Consider the following 16,129-nt stretch of genomic DNA (forward strand, 5'->3'; position numbering starts at 1 on the left):
ACTTAATTTTCACGTTTGCTTGCAGTAACACCCAGGATGAGGTGAAGCAAATCTCGCTGGGATGGTTTTGTGTTATTGTTTTAATCTCGTGATTGATTCCTGGCGATGAGGAAGTTTGTTGCTCATTCTGTGCTAATGTTTTCTGACACACTTGGCTTATGATTCAGTCAGTAATTTTATTACAATTAACAAAGATTTCCAGGTTAATGAGTTACTTATATTATCAGTTTATTAGTCACCTTTTTATAAATGTCTGAAAAATTATAAGGCCGCAGCCAGCCTGATGAAAATGTGTTTCTTTTTTCTTAAAAAGTGCAAATTTTCTATTTAATCATGAGGTTCAAATACTGCTTTTTAAGAGCTTTATTGCTGGATTAGCTTGTCATCATAACCACACTTGATATACCAAAACGTTTCCTAAAGATTTAGAAAAAGAAATAATATATTCAAAAAAAGCAATTCTTATTTTTTAAAATACAAATTTATTACATCATATATCATTAGAAGAAAATAGAAATCTGTTAAATTTCTTAAACTTAAATAAAAGTGTAACCTATTGTGATTTATTAGGCACATAACAAACTGGCCAGTACATTAAACTTTCCTAAGTCAGAATTTGGGAACCAGAATTTGGCACGATGTAACTTCAGAATGGGAAGTAAGGTTGTGTGAAAATTCGTTGTCGCAAATTCTGTACCCGACAGACAACACAGGATTGCACTTGATTTTAAAGCCTTTTTGATATTTTTACAATTTATTATGGCATAGTATTCAAAATAGGAAAAATGAGCTCATGTATGGAACAAATTCTGGACCCTTTTTTTCATTGAGGGGTGGGTCTTTTGAACCACCCTAACCCCCCCTGGCTATGGGCCAGATTATATTTACACTTAAACTAGCTGCAGAATTCCAGACTTATCAGTCTTAATGATGTTTTGCCCTCATAGGCGCCACTTTGTTGATATCACACGAATATGTATGCATGTATGTGTGGGATGTTGTCTATAGACTAATATTTACTTTTTATCAAACTTTAGTAAAGCGCTTCAAGCAACAATTCTGTTCTTCTTGATAAAAAAAAAACAACAACTCAAAAGTGTATAAACATCTCCTGAATGGTCACATGTATGTCTGCAAAATCTGTTTTAAAAGTTTGTTTAGCCTTGAAAAGTCTTGATAAAAGTCTTATTAACTTATTATCTGATAAAAAGGTATTTATTAACAGTCCTAATCAATAACATCTTAAAAAAATTATTCTAAATGTCTGTCTATTTTACTTCTGACAGGGGAAGTTTCCTAGATGTACTGCAGAAGAGCAATTATTAACTCTAAAAGCGTCTTCCAGATGTAAACAAACAATAGACAGATGTCTCTGTGATGCATGTACTATCATGACTAGGCATGGGCCGGTATATGATTCTAACGGTATGATATCCTTGGAAAATAATATCACGGTTTAACGGTATTGTTATCACTGCTTTAAAATATATTAATTTTAAATATCTGGGTCAAAAACTAAATCTTTTTCCCCCTTTGAACACAATATATTTTATTTTAGGAAACAGTTATAATATTTTAAAACGGTAAACATGTCAGGCTAAATCATTCAAATGAATCATTGACTTCTGTCTTCATTAGATTTCATTACAATTGTAAACGACATCTTTGGATATCTTTTACTGTGAAATAACGTAAAATCTTACACGTACCTTAGGAGCTGGATAGCAGAAAATTTTACCGCGGTATGTAGGGCTGTATGGTTTGGGGAAAATATCTAATTGTGATTATTCTGACAGATATTGCAAATGGAATTTAAATCTATAGTCAAGATTCTGCTCTATAATCTGTATCTTAGCTTACTGCAGTGAGTGTTAGTGAAAAAAAGAAACTGAAAAGATATTAACTTTAACATTTACTAAATTGAGTGTCATAGGCAAAACTGTCAGTTGACTTTTGCAAGACACTCCTCATGCCTGCCTGTGGTGCTTTTTTTAGGTGCAGGTTGTTGTCTTTTCTCATGATGTGGCAACAATTCTGCAACAGCTCTTACAAATTACCTCTGAATCCCACTCGTCTGTGCTTTCCTGTTTGTTTTTTTATTGTTGGTATTCCACTTAGTCCGGTTGCGCAAATGTAATACATATGTAATATCGCTGCCGAAATATTTAGCTAATTGCAACATTTCTAATCGCGATTGTGATTCAATTTCGATTAACCACACAGCCCTAAAGGTGGTATACCTTAAAGTTATCTTCCCATGCCTAATCATGATTTTGGTTTTAGAAAACAAAATCCACAAGAAGCATGTTCGGCAGAAGCAGCCTTTGCTATATTTCATTAATTTGACTTGAAACGAACTTCTCAACAGTTCACAAAAGAGCCCGACCCGCCATCACACCGTACACATATAAGGGTCTGAAATGGGGTATTCGCACACAGACTTTTAATTTCAGTCAGATAGCCCCAGGGCTTCCAGTGAATTGTCATCCCACACAAAATCATCGCACTTTAAAAAAAAAACAGTGATCTTCATTGCCTGATCGAGATACAAAATAAAGTGGGTATCAGACTAAACAAGAAGCACTGCATTAAATTCTATTTTCTATTACTACACTACTTTCAATGGAGTTTAAAAAAAGATAAAAAAAATATTGCTTAGATTTACTCATTTTTTCGAAGTTAAGTGGTTATAAATATTGTTTGGGCTGAATTTAACCAAATTAGGTTGAACATTACTAACTTTAATTTGTTTGTTTAAATTAATTATAGTTATAATTAATTATCATTTTTTTGTAATAATTTTGCAGACAGTATATTTTCACTGTGCGCTAGCCTTCTGCTAATTATGACGCCTGCATTTAAACAGTCTTTTATCTCTTTTTATGCTTTAACAACCAAGTGCATGCTTAAGTCTATTTAACTGAGTATATTTGAATTACATTACAACATCGATGCTGCAAAAGGAACCGTATGAAACTGAAAATAGTCGCATAAACCTTTTACCGGAAGTTCTTCATTGGCTGAAAAACACTAGCTGTGCATATAGCCCAGTCATTAAGAAGAGCTTTGGGTAAAATATTTATCTTCAAATAAAAAAGAGGTAATACATTTCCCATATCAGCCCAATTTTAAATGTGTACGGTTTTATTTTGTCCGGTGAACAAAAACAGTTTTTTTGCTCTATTTTGCAAATGAAGTTTCAAGAAATGTAACACAGCTAATAAAGTAATAAAGTTATTGTGAACTTTCAACTGTTTCTGTGAAACTGCTCTATATTCAGCCTCTGCCAGCATTAATGGCACTAAATGGTACTGTAAAATGATACTGTTTCTAACATTTTTCCCTATGAATGTGCCACATAAATTTTTAGCGCTATCAATCTACATATCGATGGCTTATGGTTACCTTTACTTTTAAAACTTGGAAAAAGTATTTTTAGCTGGCACAGAAATTCAGTTTTCGAACATGTGTTGTGTTTGTAAACATGTTAAAAATGAATTGAAATGATGTGGCTTTGGTTTTATCTAGTGGTGTTTGTGCACACATCTTTGGTTTCTCCCTCAAACTCAAAACAAGTGTTGCCTCACTCCTTAATGTTTGCAAATGATTTTCAGAAAGGTCTCTGCGATATTAAACAGACAGGTGTTTGAAGGCCAGGCTCATTTTCTAAATTACTTCTACTCAGGCCAGACAGGTTGTTTATGCACCAAAGTGACTGTTAGAAGTTGGGATGCTAGGCAACAGTGCTATCTAGATTATATTTCATGGGCCCTCTTATTGTGTCTGTGTAATTGAATATCAGATGAACAGATTGCGCTGGGTTTGAAGTGCCAGGCTCATCTCTCAGTCTATGCTGCATATTCAAAAAAAAGAAGAAAAAAAAAGAGCAGCACTGCAAATTTAATTGATAAGATCTGTTAGGTCTTTCAGTCAAGTTATAAAATATCCTGAGGGTCTCTAAAATGTTTTATCATGACCTTCTTTTTTTGAGTCTATACATAGCTTGTGAAGCTGATCTACTTGTTTATTTATTTAAATAAATAAATATAGATATTTATTCAGTTTTTCTATTAAGTTTAGTAATAATATTGATTAATATGCAAATGTATATGATTTATTTTTGTAAATTATAGTGTTTGTAAAGTAATATTGTTTTATCTGCATTTTAGTAAATGTATTATATAAGTGACTTGCTTTGTTTACCAAACAGTTGTTCTAATTTGATTTGCTTTGTAAATCTTAAGTTAAAAAGTCTTCATCTTCTATACTCTCAAATTCAATCCTCCAATCTTTACAAACATGTTACAGTGCCAAATGCAAATTATGAAATAGTTCATCATTGAAAGGTGCTTTGGAGTTTGGTTGCAAAACTCTAGTTCCTTTTCTAAACATTGGTTGTTGTGTGTTTGAGGAAGTGAGAGTCTGACAAGTTTTTTTGTTTGTCTGAAATGTATGGCAAGTGAACTCAGTGCCTTCAATTGTCTTTAGCTTTGGTCCTGTTGGAGCATGTTTGAGTTTCAGTTGTGCAACAAAGTGAAGTGTGACACCATGTTTGAATCATGTGTTTCAGCTCTGCGTTTGATGCAAAGACAGGATTTAAAGTTGCTGTGAAGAAGCTCTCGAGGCCATTTCAGTCCATCATCCATGCCAAGCGGACCTACAGGGAGCTGAGGCTACTCAAGCACATGAGACATGAGAATGTGAGTTTGCTTCGCAGGCCTTATGGAAACGAGTATTGTTTGGCTGCTGGAATAGATGAAGTATTAGTTTGTCAAAATGATAAACTTCCTCACACTCATGATGTTAATCCCAAAACAGTTTTTCTCTGTTTCATTGAACACAAAATCAAAATGTCACAACTATTTGGCAATCGAGAATATCTGATTTATTTGGATGTTTAGTGTTTTCTGTGATTAGACAAAGTAAATTCACCTTGAAAAGTTTTTTGGTGATCAGAATAATATAGCAGGTTGAAAATAGGATATTTAAAGGGATAGTTCATCCAAAACTTTAAATTCTGTCATCATTTACTCAACTAGGGCCACCACTAACAATTATATTTATATCAATTAATCTACCGACGGTTTTCCCAAACCTGTCCTGAAAAAGTCCCATTGACTTAATATTGGGCCAAACTTGGTGACCTTAAAACTTTTTGCCAGACTGTCATACAGACTTATGTTTTGGCTCATTTAACTCAGACTACCAATCTGTCAACCACTGAATACCTTTCAACTTATTTGCCACACCCTAGCAACCGTTTACGGCACCTTAGCAACTGTCCCATAACTGTCCCTTCCATTATAAACACTGCCATTGACTTTACATTGGACATACTCATAACAAACCAATTCATGCTAACAATATACCAATCCTTACAGGAACATACTAACAACATACTAATAATAATAGCAATATTCCAATCAAACTAGCAACATGCTAATTCATAATAAATGCATGCTAACGACATGCTAGTTTATACTAGAAACATGCTAGCAGCATGCTAATTCATATTAGAACCATGCTAAAAACATGCTAATTTATGCTAGAAACATGTCAGCAACATGCTAATTCATACTAGAATTATGCTAATTTATTTTACTGCCTAGCAACTACTCGGAACACCTGAGCAACCGCTTAGCAACCACTTTAGCAAATGCCTTAGCAACTGCCTAGCAACACCTTAGCAACCGCCTAGCAACACCTTAGCAACCACTTAGAACCCCCTTATCAATAGCCTAACTAGAAACATGCTAACCTATATGTAGTTATAACTGTTTCACACTTAACAATTACTTCAATTATTAAAACTTTAAATGGCTTCACACTTTCAGACAAGGCTTTCTTAACTAATAATAGTTTGTACTATGTAAAAGTACTAATCTAAACAAGCCATTGACAAGATGAATAAAATAATTAAAACAGTAAAAAAAAAAAGAAGAGGGTGTCTGCAGGGTCTTAAAGTTGATAAATCCATCTAGAGACATTTAAAGGCCTTAAAAAATTAAAGTCTTAAATGCTATTTAACAAGGTATTACATTTTGTATCAGTGTGTTAAAGTTTGCCTAAATGTAATCTTTAAATACTGGGATACTGTGTAGTTTTTCTGAAATTCATAAAATCCTGCTAAATTTGACACCACGCTGCTTTGTTGTCAAACAAGGGAAACACTGTTATTACTGCTGTTCTATAGGAGCCACCTGCTGGTTTAGCATTTTTATTCATAATATGAATAGATGAATTACCATGTTTGTGAACAATGGGAGCGCTAGCATTTACAGCGAGGAAATGACATCCGATGCGGAACAGAGTTTGTTGTTGTTTTAGAAATAAGTTATAATGATTATATATTATTTACATAATGCTTTCAGCGTATTATAACAGCTTGTTACCCAGTGATAAGCACAGTGATTCTGCAAAATTAACGTTAAAGTGAGCGGCGTTCGTCTGACAGGTCCATTTGCAATGAGCACCCTCCTAAAGAACATTGGATAGGATGAAATGGCCAACCATCCAGCCCCAAATATACAATCTCATTGAAACTCCTTGTGTTTTAACAAGAGAGAAGTTAAAGGCCAACAAGTGTTTAAATAAAAAAATATGGGATATTTTGAACATTGCTTGAAAACAGTTACCATTGACTCCCATAGTATTTGTTTAATCTATAATGGAAGTCAATGGATTACAGGTTTTCAGCTTTCTTCAAAAAATCTTCTTCAGTGTTCCACAGAATAAAGACACTTATAAAGATTAGGAACCACTTAAGTCAAATTAAATCACTTTTATTGTCACATCATCAGCAGCACATGTGCTATGAAGAGTGAAAAGCTTAGGTGCTGACTCCAAACAGTACAAAATACAGATGCAAATACAACAACATTAAGGGTGAGTAAATAATGCGTAGATTCAAATTTTTGCGCAAACTGTCCCTTTAATATTCTATTGAAGTGGAGAATGAGCTGCAGTTTTAAATTTCTGTTCGTATATTCTCAATTCAATGACCAAAACTTATTTATAGTACTTATTTTGGTTCATTATTGTTTTGTTGAGATATTTGATGGTACAATAATATATTTATGTAGTAGTTATGATACATTTAAGAGTTGTTTACCACATATTAAGCACAGATTATGTAAAAGGTTTACTCTGTTTTTAAAGATGTCTGTTGGTTGAATATTGTTAAATAATTGAATATTGGTTGAATATTGAATTAAGTTGTTTTCTTCAGGGCAATCAAACCTTTTCACATCCTATTCATTATTGTTCACATGGAAAGTGAAGAAAACCTTTACCGTTTTTCCTGTTATTTTCTTTGTTTAGAAATTTTAAGAAACCAAAATCTAAATCTGTTTTGGGAGAGGGGTCAACAGGTCCTATTATGTTTTTTTCTTTTTGGTTTATTCTTTGGTTTAGTCTGAGAGGGAATTTCAGCTGTTGTAATTGTTGGTTTTCCCTGTCAGCTTATGTGACAAACTAATGCAAGTCTGTTCATGCTGTGCTAAGTGATCCTGATTTGTGTTCTTTGCACTTTGTGCTTGCAGGTGATCGGCTTGCTGGATGTTTTTACACCTGCCACAAGTCTGAAGGAGTTTAATGATGTGTGAGTCAGACAGTTACTTCCTCTCTCTGAGATGTTATTCACTAAACTTGATTAAAATCAGTTTTTTTCCCCCTTCTTTTTATGATTGACGCAGTACTTTATGCATGTGTTGATGGTGAACGCATGTATCTGTCTGTATGTTTGTGGTTTTAAGAAATGTATTCAAGCCAAAAGTAATGGCACAAATATTCTTATTTAACATCAATTATGTTCTTTCAGTGAATTTTGTTGTAAATTATAAACATTCTTTCTATTTATTAAGAGTTCTGAATTATTGTTGCATTTGTCATAAAAGGGATAAGAATAGAATAGTGTTAAACAATTAATCACAAATAATTACATACAAAATAAAAATTTGACATTTACGTAGTAATATTGTGCACTGTGCATATTTATTATGTGTATGTAAATGTACACAACCATCTATACAGGTGTAGAAAATGTTCACAATCATTTTTTTTTTTTAGTTTTACCATAAAACTGGATAAATATTAATTTTGTTCAAATATTTATATGGAAGTATAAACGTGTCTCTGTGTGCATTTATATATACTTAATAAATATACACTGTACACTAGGACTGCTCGATATAGATAATCTAACATTGCAATAATTTTTTAATTCGGTGATGTATATTGAGATATGAATACAATTTCATCAGATTAGTTGAATAACTATTTGGGGAAAAAGTGATCATTTTAGATGATTCTGTAGGGGAGTATATATGCTTAAAATATAAGAAACAATCTACAAGCATAGACAAATTTAATAAAGAAAAATATACAAATCATGTAAACAGTGTTTTATTGTTTTACGATGAGTCGATCTGAAATCAGATGTTCAGTAATTGAATAATCAAATGTAAAATAATACTGCATAGTCTTCGTTTTATAAACAATTCACTCGTTATTAATTTGTCAAAGCTACAAACGGTACAATTCCTTAGGTCTGAATGCTTTTAAAAACTTCACACAGTCACAGGCCTAAAAAACAAAACACTTGTGTAATGGGATTTATAATCCAGACTCAACATTGCGTATCCTCTCAGTGTGACTATTGCGAATGATCACATTGCGATATCAATGCTGAAAAGATTTATTGAGCAGCCCTAGTACACACGCATATATTACATAAATATAAACATTTATTTTGCACAGAATTGATTGTTAAACAGGGAGTATATAGAAAATGCTCAACAAAAGAGATCTATCATTTTTACAGACTCTAAATCATATCTCCAAGTTATGGAATCTTCAAAGAATGGTCATTCTTTGATTGATAATATTTTAACTAAGGTTCACCAATTACAAAATCAGTTTAATCACATCATTTTTTGCTGGGCTCCAGGACATGTCGGGCTTTCAGGAAATGAGCGAGCTGATGCAGCTGCTAAAGACGCTTTGAAGCAAGTGGTAAACAAATGCCAAATTTCTTCATCAGAGATGAAACCTTTTATCAACATTTACATTTTAAACAAATGGCAAAAGGAATGGGATGCATTGGAAAATAATAAATTACATGAAACCCAACCTGAAATCTCACACAGAATTTTAAGACATTTTAAGAATAGATTTGATCAAGTAGTTTTTACCAGGTGTCATAGTGAGCATACAAGAATAACACATGGTTTTTTTGCTCCAAGGTGAAAACATTACTCTGCAAAACTCCCCTTACTATAGAACACATTTTACTGGATTGTCCTGCTTTTGATGATTCCAGAAGATATTTTATGAAATGAACTCTAAGGACATTTTTTACAAAGTGAAACCAGAGAAGATTTTAGAATTTTTATCATGCACGAACACTAAAAATCTTATTTAATTTATGTATTCATTTGTTTGTTGATTTTAAATTGTATATTTATTGTTGAAAGGTTCCTGCCGTGAAAATAGCATTTGTTGCGGATGTGGCTTTAATTAAAAAACACATTTGATTGTTAAACAGTATTAGAATAATAATTTTTAAAAATGATAATAGAAATGTTTGAACCGCTAATTAAAAAGATTTTTGAAGGAACACTGACTGGATAAGTGTTAAATATATCTATATATGTATAATTTTACAATATTACTGTTTTTGCTGTGTTTCAATGCAGCTGTGGTAAGCAAAATGAGACTTCTGTTATGCTGAAATGAATTCAAAAACTATTTATTACACCTAGCAAACTGAAGTGGTTACAACAACCAAAAATAGAAGGATGTGCAAGCCAACTGAAGGTGTGACATGATGGCAGACACATCAGAGGCTTCTTTGTAAACAACCGCGTTGCTTAAATGAGACCAATTTATTTTTGATGAATCGTGACACGTCCTTTAGTACTGCTTCATTATCTTCACTTTGTATATTTAATCCTTATGTCTTGCGTATTAAACCAAAATGCATTATTCATCCTGTGCTCTTTAGTAGGTGATTATAATGTTTTTAAGCTTTCAAGGTTTTATGGAGCTTCGGGTTTCTGCAAATGCTGAGTGTTTTGTGCTGCCTGGCTCCAGCCTAGCAGCGGTAGGTTAGTGGGGAATGCTAAGGATACAGCCAGGTTGTAAAACCAGATGCGGCAGTGACTTAACATCGATTTTGCTGCCAAAAATAGACATGACGCACAGTGATGTATGAAGGGCATCTGTCCTTCTTCCGCTGCTGAAGCTAACAGAAGTGTTTTTGTCAGGGAATATAGGTACATTAAGGTGGCACAGTATATGTGTCCTAGTCCACTGATATTGCCACCTTTGGTAATTATAAGCAAAGAAGGCTCATTACTTATGTAAGTCAGGGTAGGTTATTTGTAGGGGAGCCAGGATACAGACTGTTTGTATCATGGTTTTGGGGTCATGGTTTCAGAACGGTTGGGTGTACAACATTGTTAGATAAAGAAAACAATCAATTTACAAGCAAAAAGCACAAATTAATACAATATAGAAAAATAACATTAAAATAAAGTGTGCTTCTCTGGTATTTTTTGGTATATAACAGGAGTTTGAAGTAAAGAAACTGTATAATATAATCCAGTATTATTCGCAGGAGTTACAATCTAAAATATAATATAGTCCAGTATAACACTGTATGGCGTATAGTGGTCCCTTGTTATTTGCAGGAGTTACAATCCAAAAATAATCCGCAATTGGTAAAATCCGCCAAGTAGTCAACTTTATTTTTTACAATTATTATAGATGTTTTAAGGCTGTAAAACCCCTCTCTACACACATAATACACTGTTCTCAGACAGACATTATTATTTTCACACTTTTCTCTCGTTTAAATCCTCTCAAAGTTCAAACCTTCGTAAAAAAATAAGTCCAGTATTATAGAATGAATATAACCAAAGATCAAAACCGTTTGATCTTCATTTGTTTATGTGTAATGCCGTCCTACAGCAGCACAACTTCTACCTTCCTTTAGCATGTCCTAAAGCTCAACTTTTTGTGTGATGGTTAGCATCTTCCTCTAGCTTTTGGGTGCTACTGCAAGTGCCTTTGAAAGTGCTGAGTGTTTCGTTGTGGGTTGAAAATTTGCAAACATACAGTACAGCACTTGAGTCACACTGCTGTTGATCAAAGATTTATGTGAATTTGCCAAGCTGAACGCATTCTGTACTGTACAGCAGACACTGCACAGAGTAGAATGATTGACAGTAGTCTACAGCCAGTCGGGAAGCAGAACACAATGTGCTGTAGAATTACATTTAAATTATTTTACATATACATTTATTTTATTTACAGTCAAATTAAAATGAAGGTTAAAGTTTATTGAAGTTACAACAGCTATTTTGTCAATTTGTTTTCACTTCAAGATTCTACACACTGAGGAAACTTTTTGATGCCTGTGTAGGGATGCTCAAAAAAAAAACGATTAACCGTCAACTGAAAAGGTGCGTTTGTAACCGATTAATGGTATCCGTTAAACAATTAAAAAATATAATTTTACATATTTTTTGTTTGGATGCAGGGGCCGATTGAATGCATTTCTTTTTTTGCGTTAAGAGGGGCATCATTTGAATGGTTTACTAACAGCTGCAAGTGTTTTGCACTCGGCTCATCCCAGAGCTGCAGTTTGTGTTGTCAAGACAACTACAGAGAATAGATGTAGGAGAGACTGCTCGCTGTTTCAAGTTATCCAGAGCTGTATGAATTTACAAATCTTGAATATCACAATATTATTAAATAATACAATTGTAACAACATAGATAGAAACACTCTTGAGCTCAATACCCAGCTGATTCAGTCGTTTCATAGTGACAAAAAAGAGGGCCGCGCTAAAAGGCAGTGAGGTGTGCTTCGCGTTTTTGGAACGGAAAAGCACGTTTGCTGTGATCGGCCCCTTGTTCAACTGCACGACATTTGTAAACTTGCGGGATGATAACGTATGACCACACGTGCCTTCTGACATATTTGCCAAAGAAGCAAAGTGGAAGGAGAATATTGCTGTTTGATAGAGATGAGTTGATGCCAAACCTGCGCTGATGCTGATCGCCTCCTGGATCTGCGTCATAAACACAACAAATAGGCTTTACTTTTTATTTTACAGCTTGTAAAGCATGTATGCAAATTAATGCAATATCATATTTAAACAACAGTCAAAGCAATAAGTCTTGTCCTTGTCTTTCATCACGAAGCGCGCACACTTGAACCGTGAGTGAGAGAGGAAACCATATAGCAAGAAATAATCTTTAAAATAAAGATTTCTATTAAAAATGTAAAAAGGTTTTGTGATATATTAATAACAGCGGGGCATTAAATTAATGCATATTTTTTGTGGAGCGAGCGAATTGAGGAAGTCTGCTATTTTTATTTGACGGAAGAAAAAAACATATGATTGAAAAAAAACAAAACAACCAATGCCGGTTCTTAAAAAGAATCAGTCAGTGTTTTCGTTTTGTAATCTAAATGAATCATTTAAGTGGAAAAAAATTCAGGGCAGGTCTATTTATTTTATTCATTTATTTAGTTTATTCAGTTTTTTTCTATGCTATCGGAAACACTGCAGGTGTTGTTATGTTCTGTTATTAATATGCTAGCATGTTAAAATAAATCAGCATTTTAAAATGTAATATTTAATGTGTCAGACACAATAGACACGTCAATTTGTTTTAAAAATGTTTATAATAATTTAATAGTAATCTGACCAGCTAACCGTTAATAAGCGATTAACGGGCGGTTGTCAGTTAGCAACATTAACCGAAATGAGCACCCCAATGCGTGTGTTCTAAGGCATAACCAACCAAATGGTCATCTTGTCAGGCATGTTCACATAATTATTTTTGCGAGTTATAAGGAGTTTTGCCATTTAGAAACAAAACTAAATTGTTGTAATATTCATTCACCTGTTCAGATAAGGCACTTCTCAAATATTTAGCATGATTACTCTTCGAGCTTTTGTGTTCAGCGTTTAAATAACAGAAGCTTAAATGAATTCAAACATGGATGGTTGCGTATATTGTGTGCTTTTGGTCCCATGTGGACTCACACACTGTCCAACCTGGTTAAAAATAATGCTGCAAATGACTGAACTTAAGGCACTCTGAGTTTACATAAGTGATTTAGTGTAAATGAAGTTATTTAAATTTATTTATTATGTTAATCAGTGTAGTATGATAGCAAATGTATGTACATTTTAGTATGGTAATAATATGTATATGGAAATTGATGTTTGGTCATGGTGGCGTATGTCTGCTATGCTGCTGCTTTGATAATTATGGCAGAGGAAGTAATGAGACTTGCTACTGCCAGTATATTTACTGACATGCAGTATGAGAATGTAATGTGCTGCTGCAAACAAAATACATATGTAACCCCCCGTAGCAGATCTAAACAGGTGGTGAAGGGTCTTTGAAAAAACGCATTGCACATGCTAGTGTAAAACAATACTGAGGCATTTAAAATGCAGAGGAGCAAGCTCATTGGCTGCTGAGTGGACTGCAAGCAATCTCCTGTGCCATGTAGTTCAGCCTTTGCCTGCGTATTTTCATGACGGAAACAAGTATGCATTGGAAAGATGCAAAATGTTTATTTTGTACATTTATTGCAAAACCAAAAATAACAAAACAATTTTCATATGCACTTTGAACCTGGGAGGTTGTGCTGAACGATTACATTTTATAATGATTATTGTGGCATCCCTAGTGATTTAACTCGAAAGCATTTTTTGATATGCTGGATTAAAGTGTCCACATCTCAACAGCACTCATGTATGTTGTCAAATTTATTCATGTATAATATAAATAAGTCTTTATCTGAGAAAGGCAAGGAAAAAAAAATGTTGGTTCAGACATTACAAGGCTGTTCAACCTGTCTGTCAAGATGTGGATTTGCATACCTCCGTGTACCCTGTTCATACAGAAAGGTCACTTCATCAGCGCACTCCCACTATCCAGACTGGCAGAGCGCATGTCCACCAAAGCAGCTGAAAATGCCTGTGTTCTTCCAGAAATGCTTTTGCTTAGCTCTTTTTCTGTTTAACTCTGAGTTAAACACACTCCAAAGGCCAACTCATTTAAAAACTGCTGGGCAGACAGCATTTTACATGAAACGGATGCTCACCACCTTATCATGCTGTTGGACTTCTAATAAGCAGCGTGGTCATTGAAAACAAATATGTTGTTTCTGATGTCCCGAGAAAAAGCGCTTTGGGGGACACTTATTATTACATTACTGCTGTAATATTAATCGTGTTGGACTGTAGTGTTTTCCTTTAAATTTTTTTTAAGGGTTCAGACTTTTTTTTCTTGATATTTGGAGTGATTTAGAATTATAGTTTTGGAGATTTTTTTGACTTTAAGACCCAACTAACTTATGCCATTCTTCAGCTCACTAGACATGGGCCGGTATTGGATTCTGACAGTTTGATAGTCTTAGAAATATCACTGTTTCAAGATACCACAGTATTGCGATAACTGCTCTTAAAAATAGGTTCTTTTTTGAATGTCTATGTAAAAAATAAAACTTTTTTTCCCTTTTTGAACACATATATTATAAATATATGTTATATTATATAAATATTGTAAATATTTTATTTTATGAAGCATTACAAGTATTTTTGCACAGTAAACATGACAGGATAATGACAGAATAATTCAAGTAAATCCTTAGTTTCAAAAACACATTTTCCTTTACAACTTTGGAAAGGCATTTTTGGAGAGATCTTTCTTTTCTTTGGATATAAAGTAAAGCCACTGCACTTAAGCAGTGCATAAGCAATTTGTTTTTTATGGGCTGACCAGTAGATTTTGATGCGGATATTTCTTTTTCTGGTGGAGATACTGTTACCATAAAAACTAAATAAATGCTTTTTTATACTCCCATAAAAAAAATAAAAAAAAACGTTCATATATATTGTACGAATGATATAACTAAAAATGTAAGTGGTTTTGACTTTTCCAAATCACAGAAAACCTTTAAACCGGTTATCGTCCCATGCCTACAGCTGACTTTCTTTCTTTTCTTTTAAAATTTTTTTTTTATTAGCCTTTAAACCATCCTCCTAACTCTGAGTTTGGGCAAGGTGGACACATCCTCTTTCAGAGACTGATTCTTAACATTTACAGTTGACTGGAATTTCCCAATGTTCACCCTAATGGTGGAAATGGCATTTTCAGAGTTTTTTCTTGCAGCTTTGTAAAGCTCAACAACCTTTTGCCACAAATCGCAACTCTGTTCTCTGCGTTCATCTATTGAGATAAAAGACTTAATGAATTTGGCCAGGATATTTCTTTGTCTGTAAAGCCCTGAGAAACAGTTTGTTGTAATAGTTGAACAATTTTCTGTTTCTCGTCACTTAGATGTACTTAATTTAAGCAAACCAATACATTTAACAAAAATATTGATATTTTTGATTGTGTGCAGACATTATTTATTCACCGAGGAATTCAATATTAGTGGTGGCCAGTGTAGAAGCATGTTTGACTTTTGTTGTTGTCTATAATCTGTGTTTTTCTCCTAAATCGTTGGGGGTTGGATGTATTTGTTGATGATCTATAATGCTGAGAGCATGTCTATTGGGTGGAGAGTGTTTCTGGGATTAAGTAGGGCTTATTTTAAGCTCTGCTGTGTGCCGCAGCACAGTGCCTCAGTTTGACCTGAAGCTCCACCCTCTGGCTGAGAGTCAGTTCTGCCGGAGTTTAGACTGCAGTAACATGAGCTGATGGGTCAAGATCAAGATTATGATTGTTGATGTGCTTGAATATACTATGACAATGTGACCAGGTGCAGTGGTCTAAATATGGTCTCACATTAGTAAAATCAAAGGATGAATTCTTAAAATGTAACTTTGTTAACCTGCTTCTGTTACTAGTCGAGCAATTAAGTATGGTGGTACTTTTTAAAGAAAACATTGTATATTTATTTGTTCAAAAAAGGTCCAAGGTGTGTAAGTTTTCAATGCTTTTGAAGAAATTAAATACTGTCAATGTGTATATGTATTTTTAGTTGTGAAATGTACATTTTCCAAAGTCTTTCAACTAAAAATTCTCTTCAGGTTTACATTTTTTTAGTCATCTAAAATTGCATTTAGTTACTATGTAATTTTTAGATTCATCCT

The 16,129-nt window shown here is 33.7% G+C and overlaps 1 protein-coding gene across 3 annotated transcripts in view; it reads left to right on the top strand.

Moving 5' to 3' along the window:
- Positions 1 to 16,129, top strand: part of mapk14a (mitogen-activated protein kinase 14a) — a 33,176-nt gene that overhangs the window by 1,047 nt on the left and 16,000 nt on the right. For all 3 annotated transcript variants that reach the window (XR_015497260.1, XM_087263854.1, NM_131722.1), the window contains 2 exon segments: positions 4,571 to 4,700; positions 7,542 to 7,600. Coding sequence is in view for 2 of the 3 variants with exons in the window: in XM_087263854.1 (XP_087119980.1) it covers positions 4,571 to 4,700; positions 7,542 to 7,600 (189 nt within the window). In the remaining variant the exon portion in view is untranslated.

Source organism: Danio rerio, chromosome 8, assembly GCF_052040795.2.
Source record: "Danio rerio strain M-AB ecotype USA chromosome 8, GRCz13ab, whole genome shotgun sequence".
In the NCBI taxonomy this organism is placed as follows: domain Eukaryota; kingdom Metazoa; phylum Chordata; class Actinopteri; order Cypriniformes; family Danionidae; genus Danio; species Danio rerio.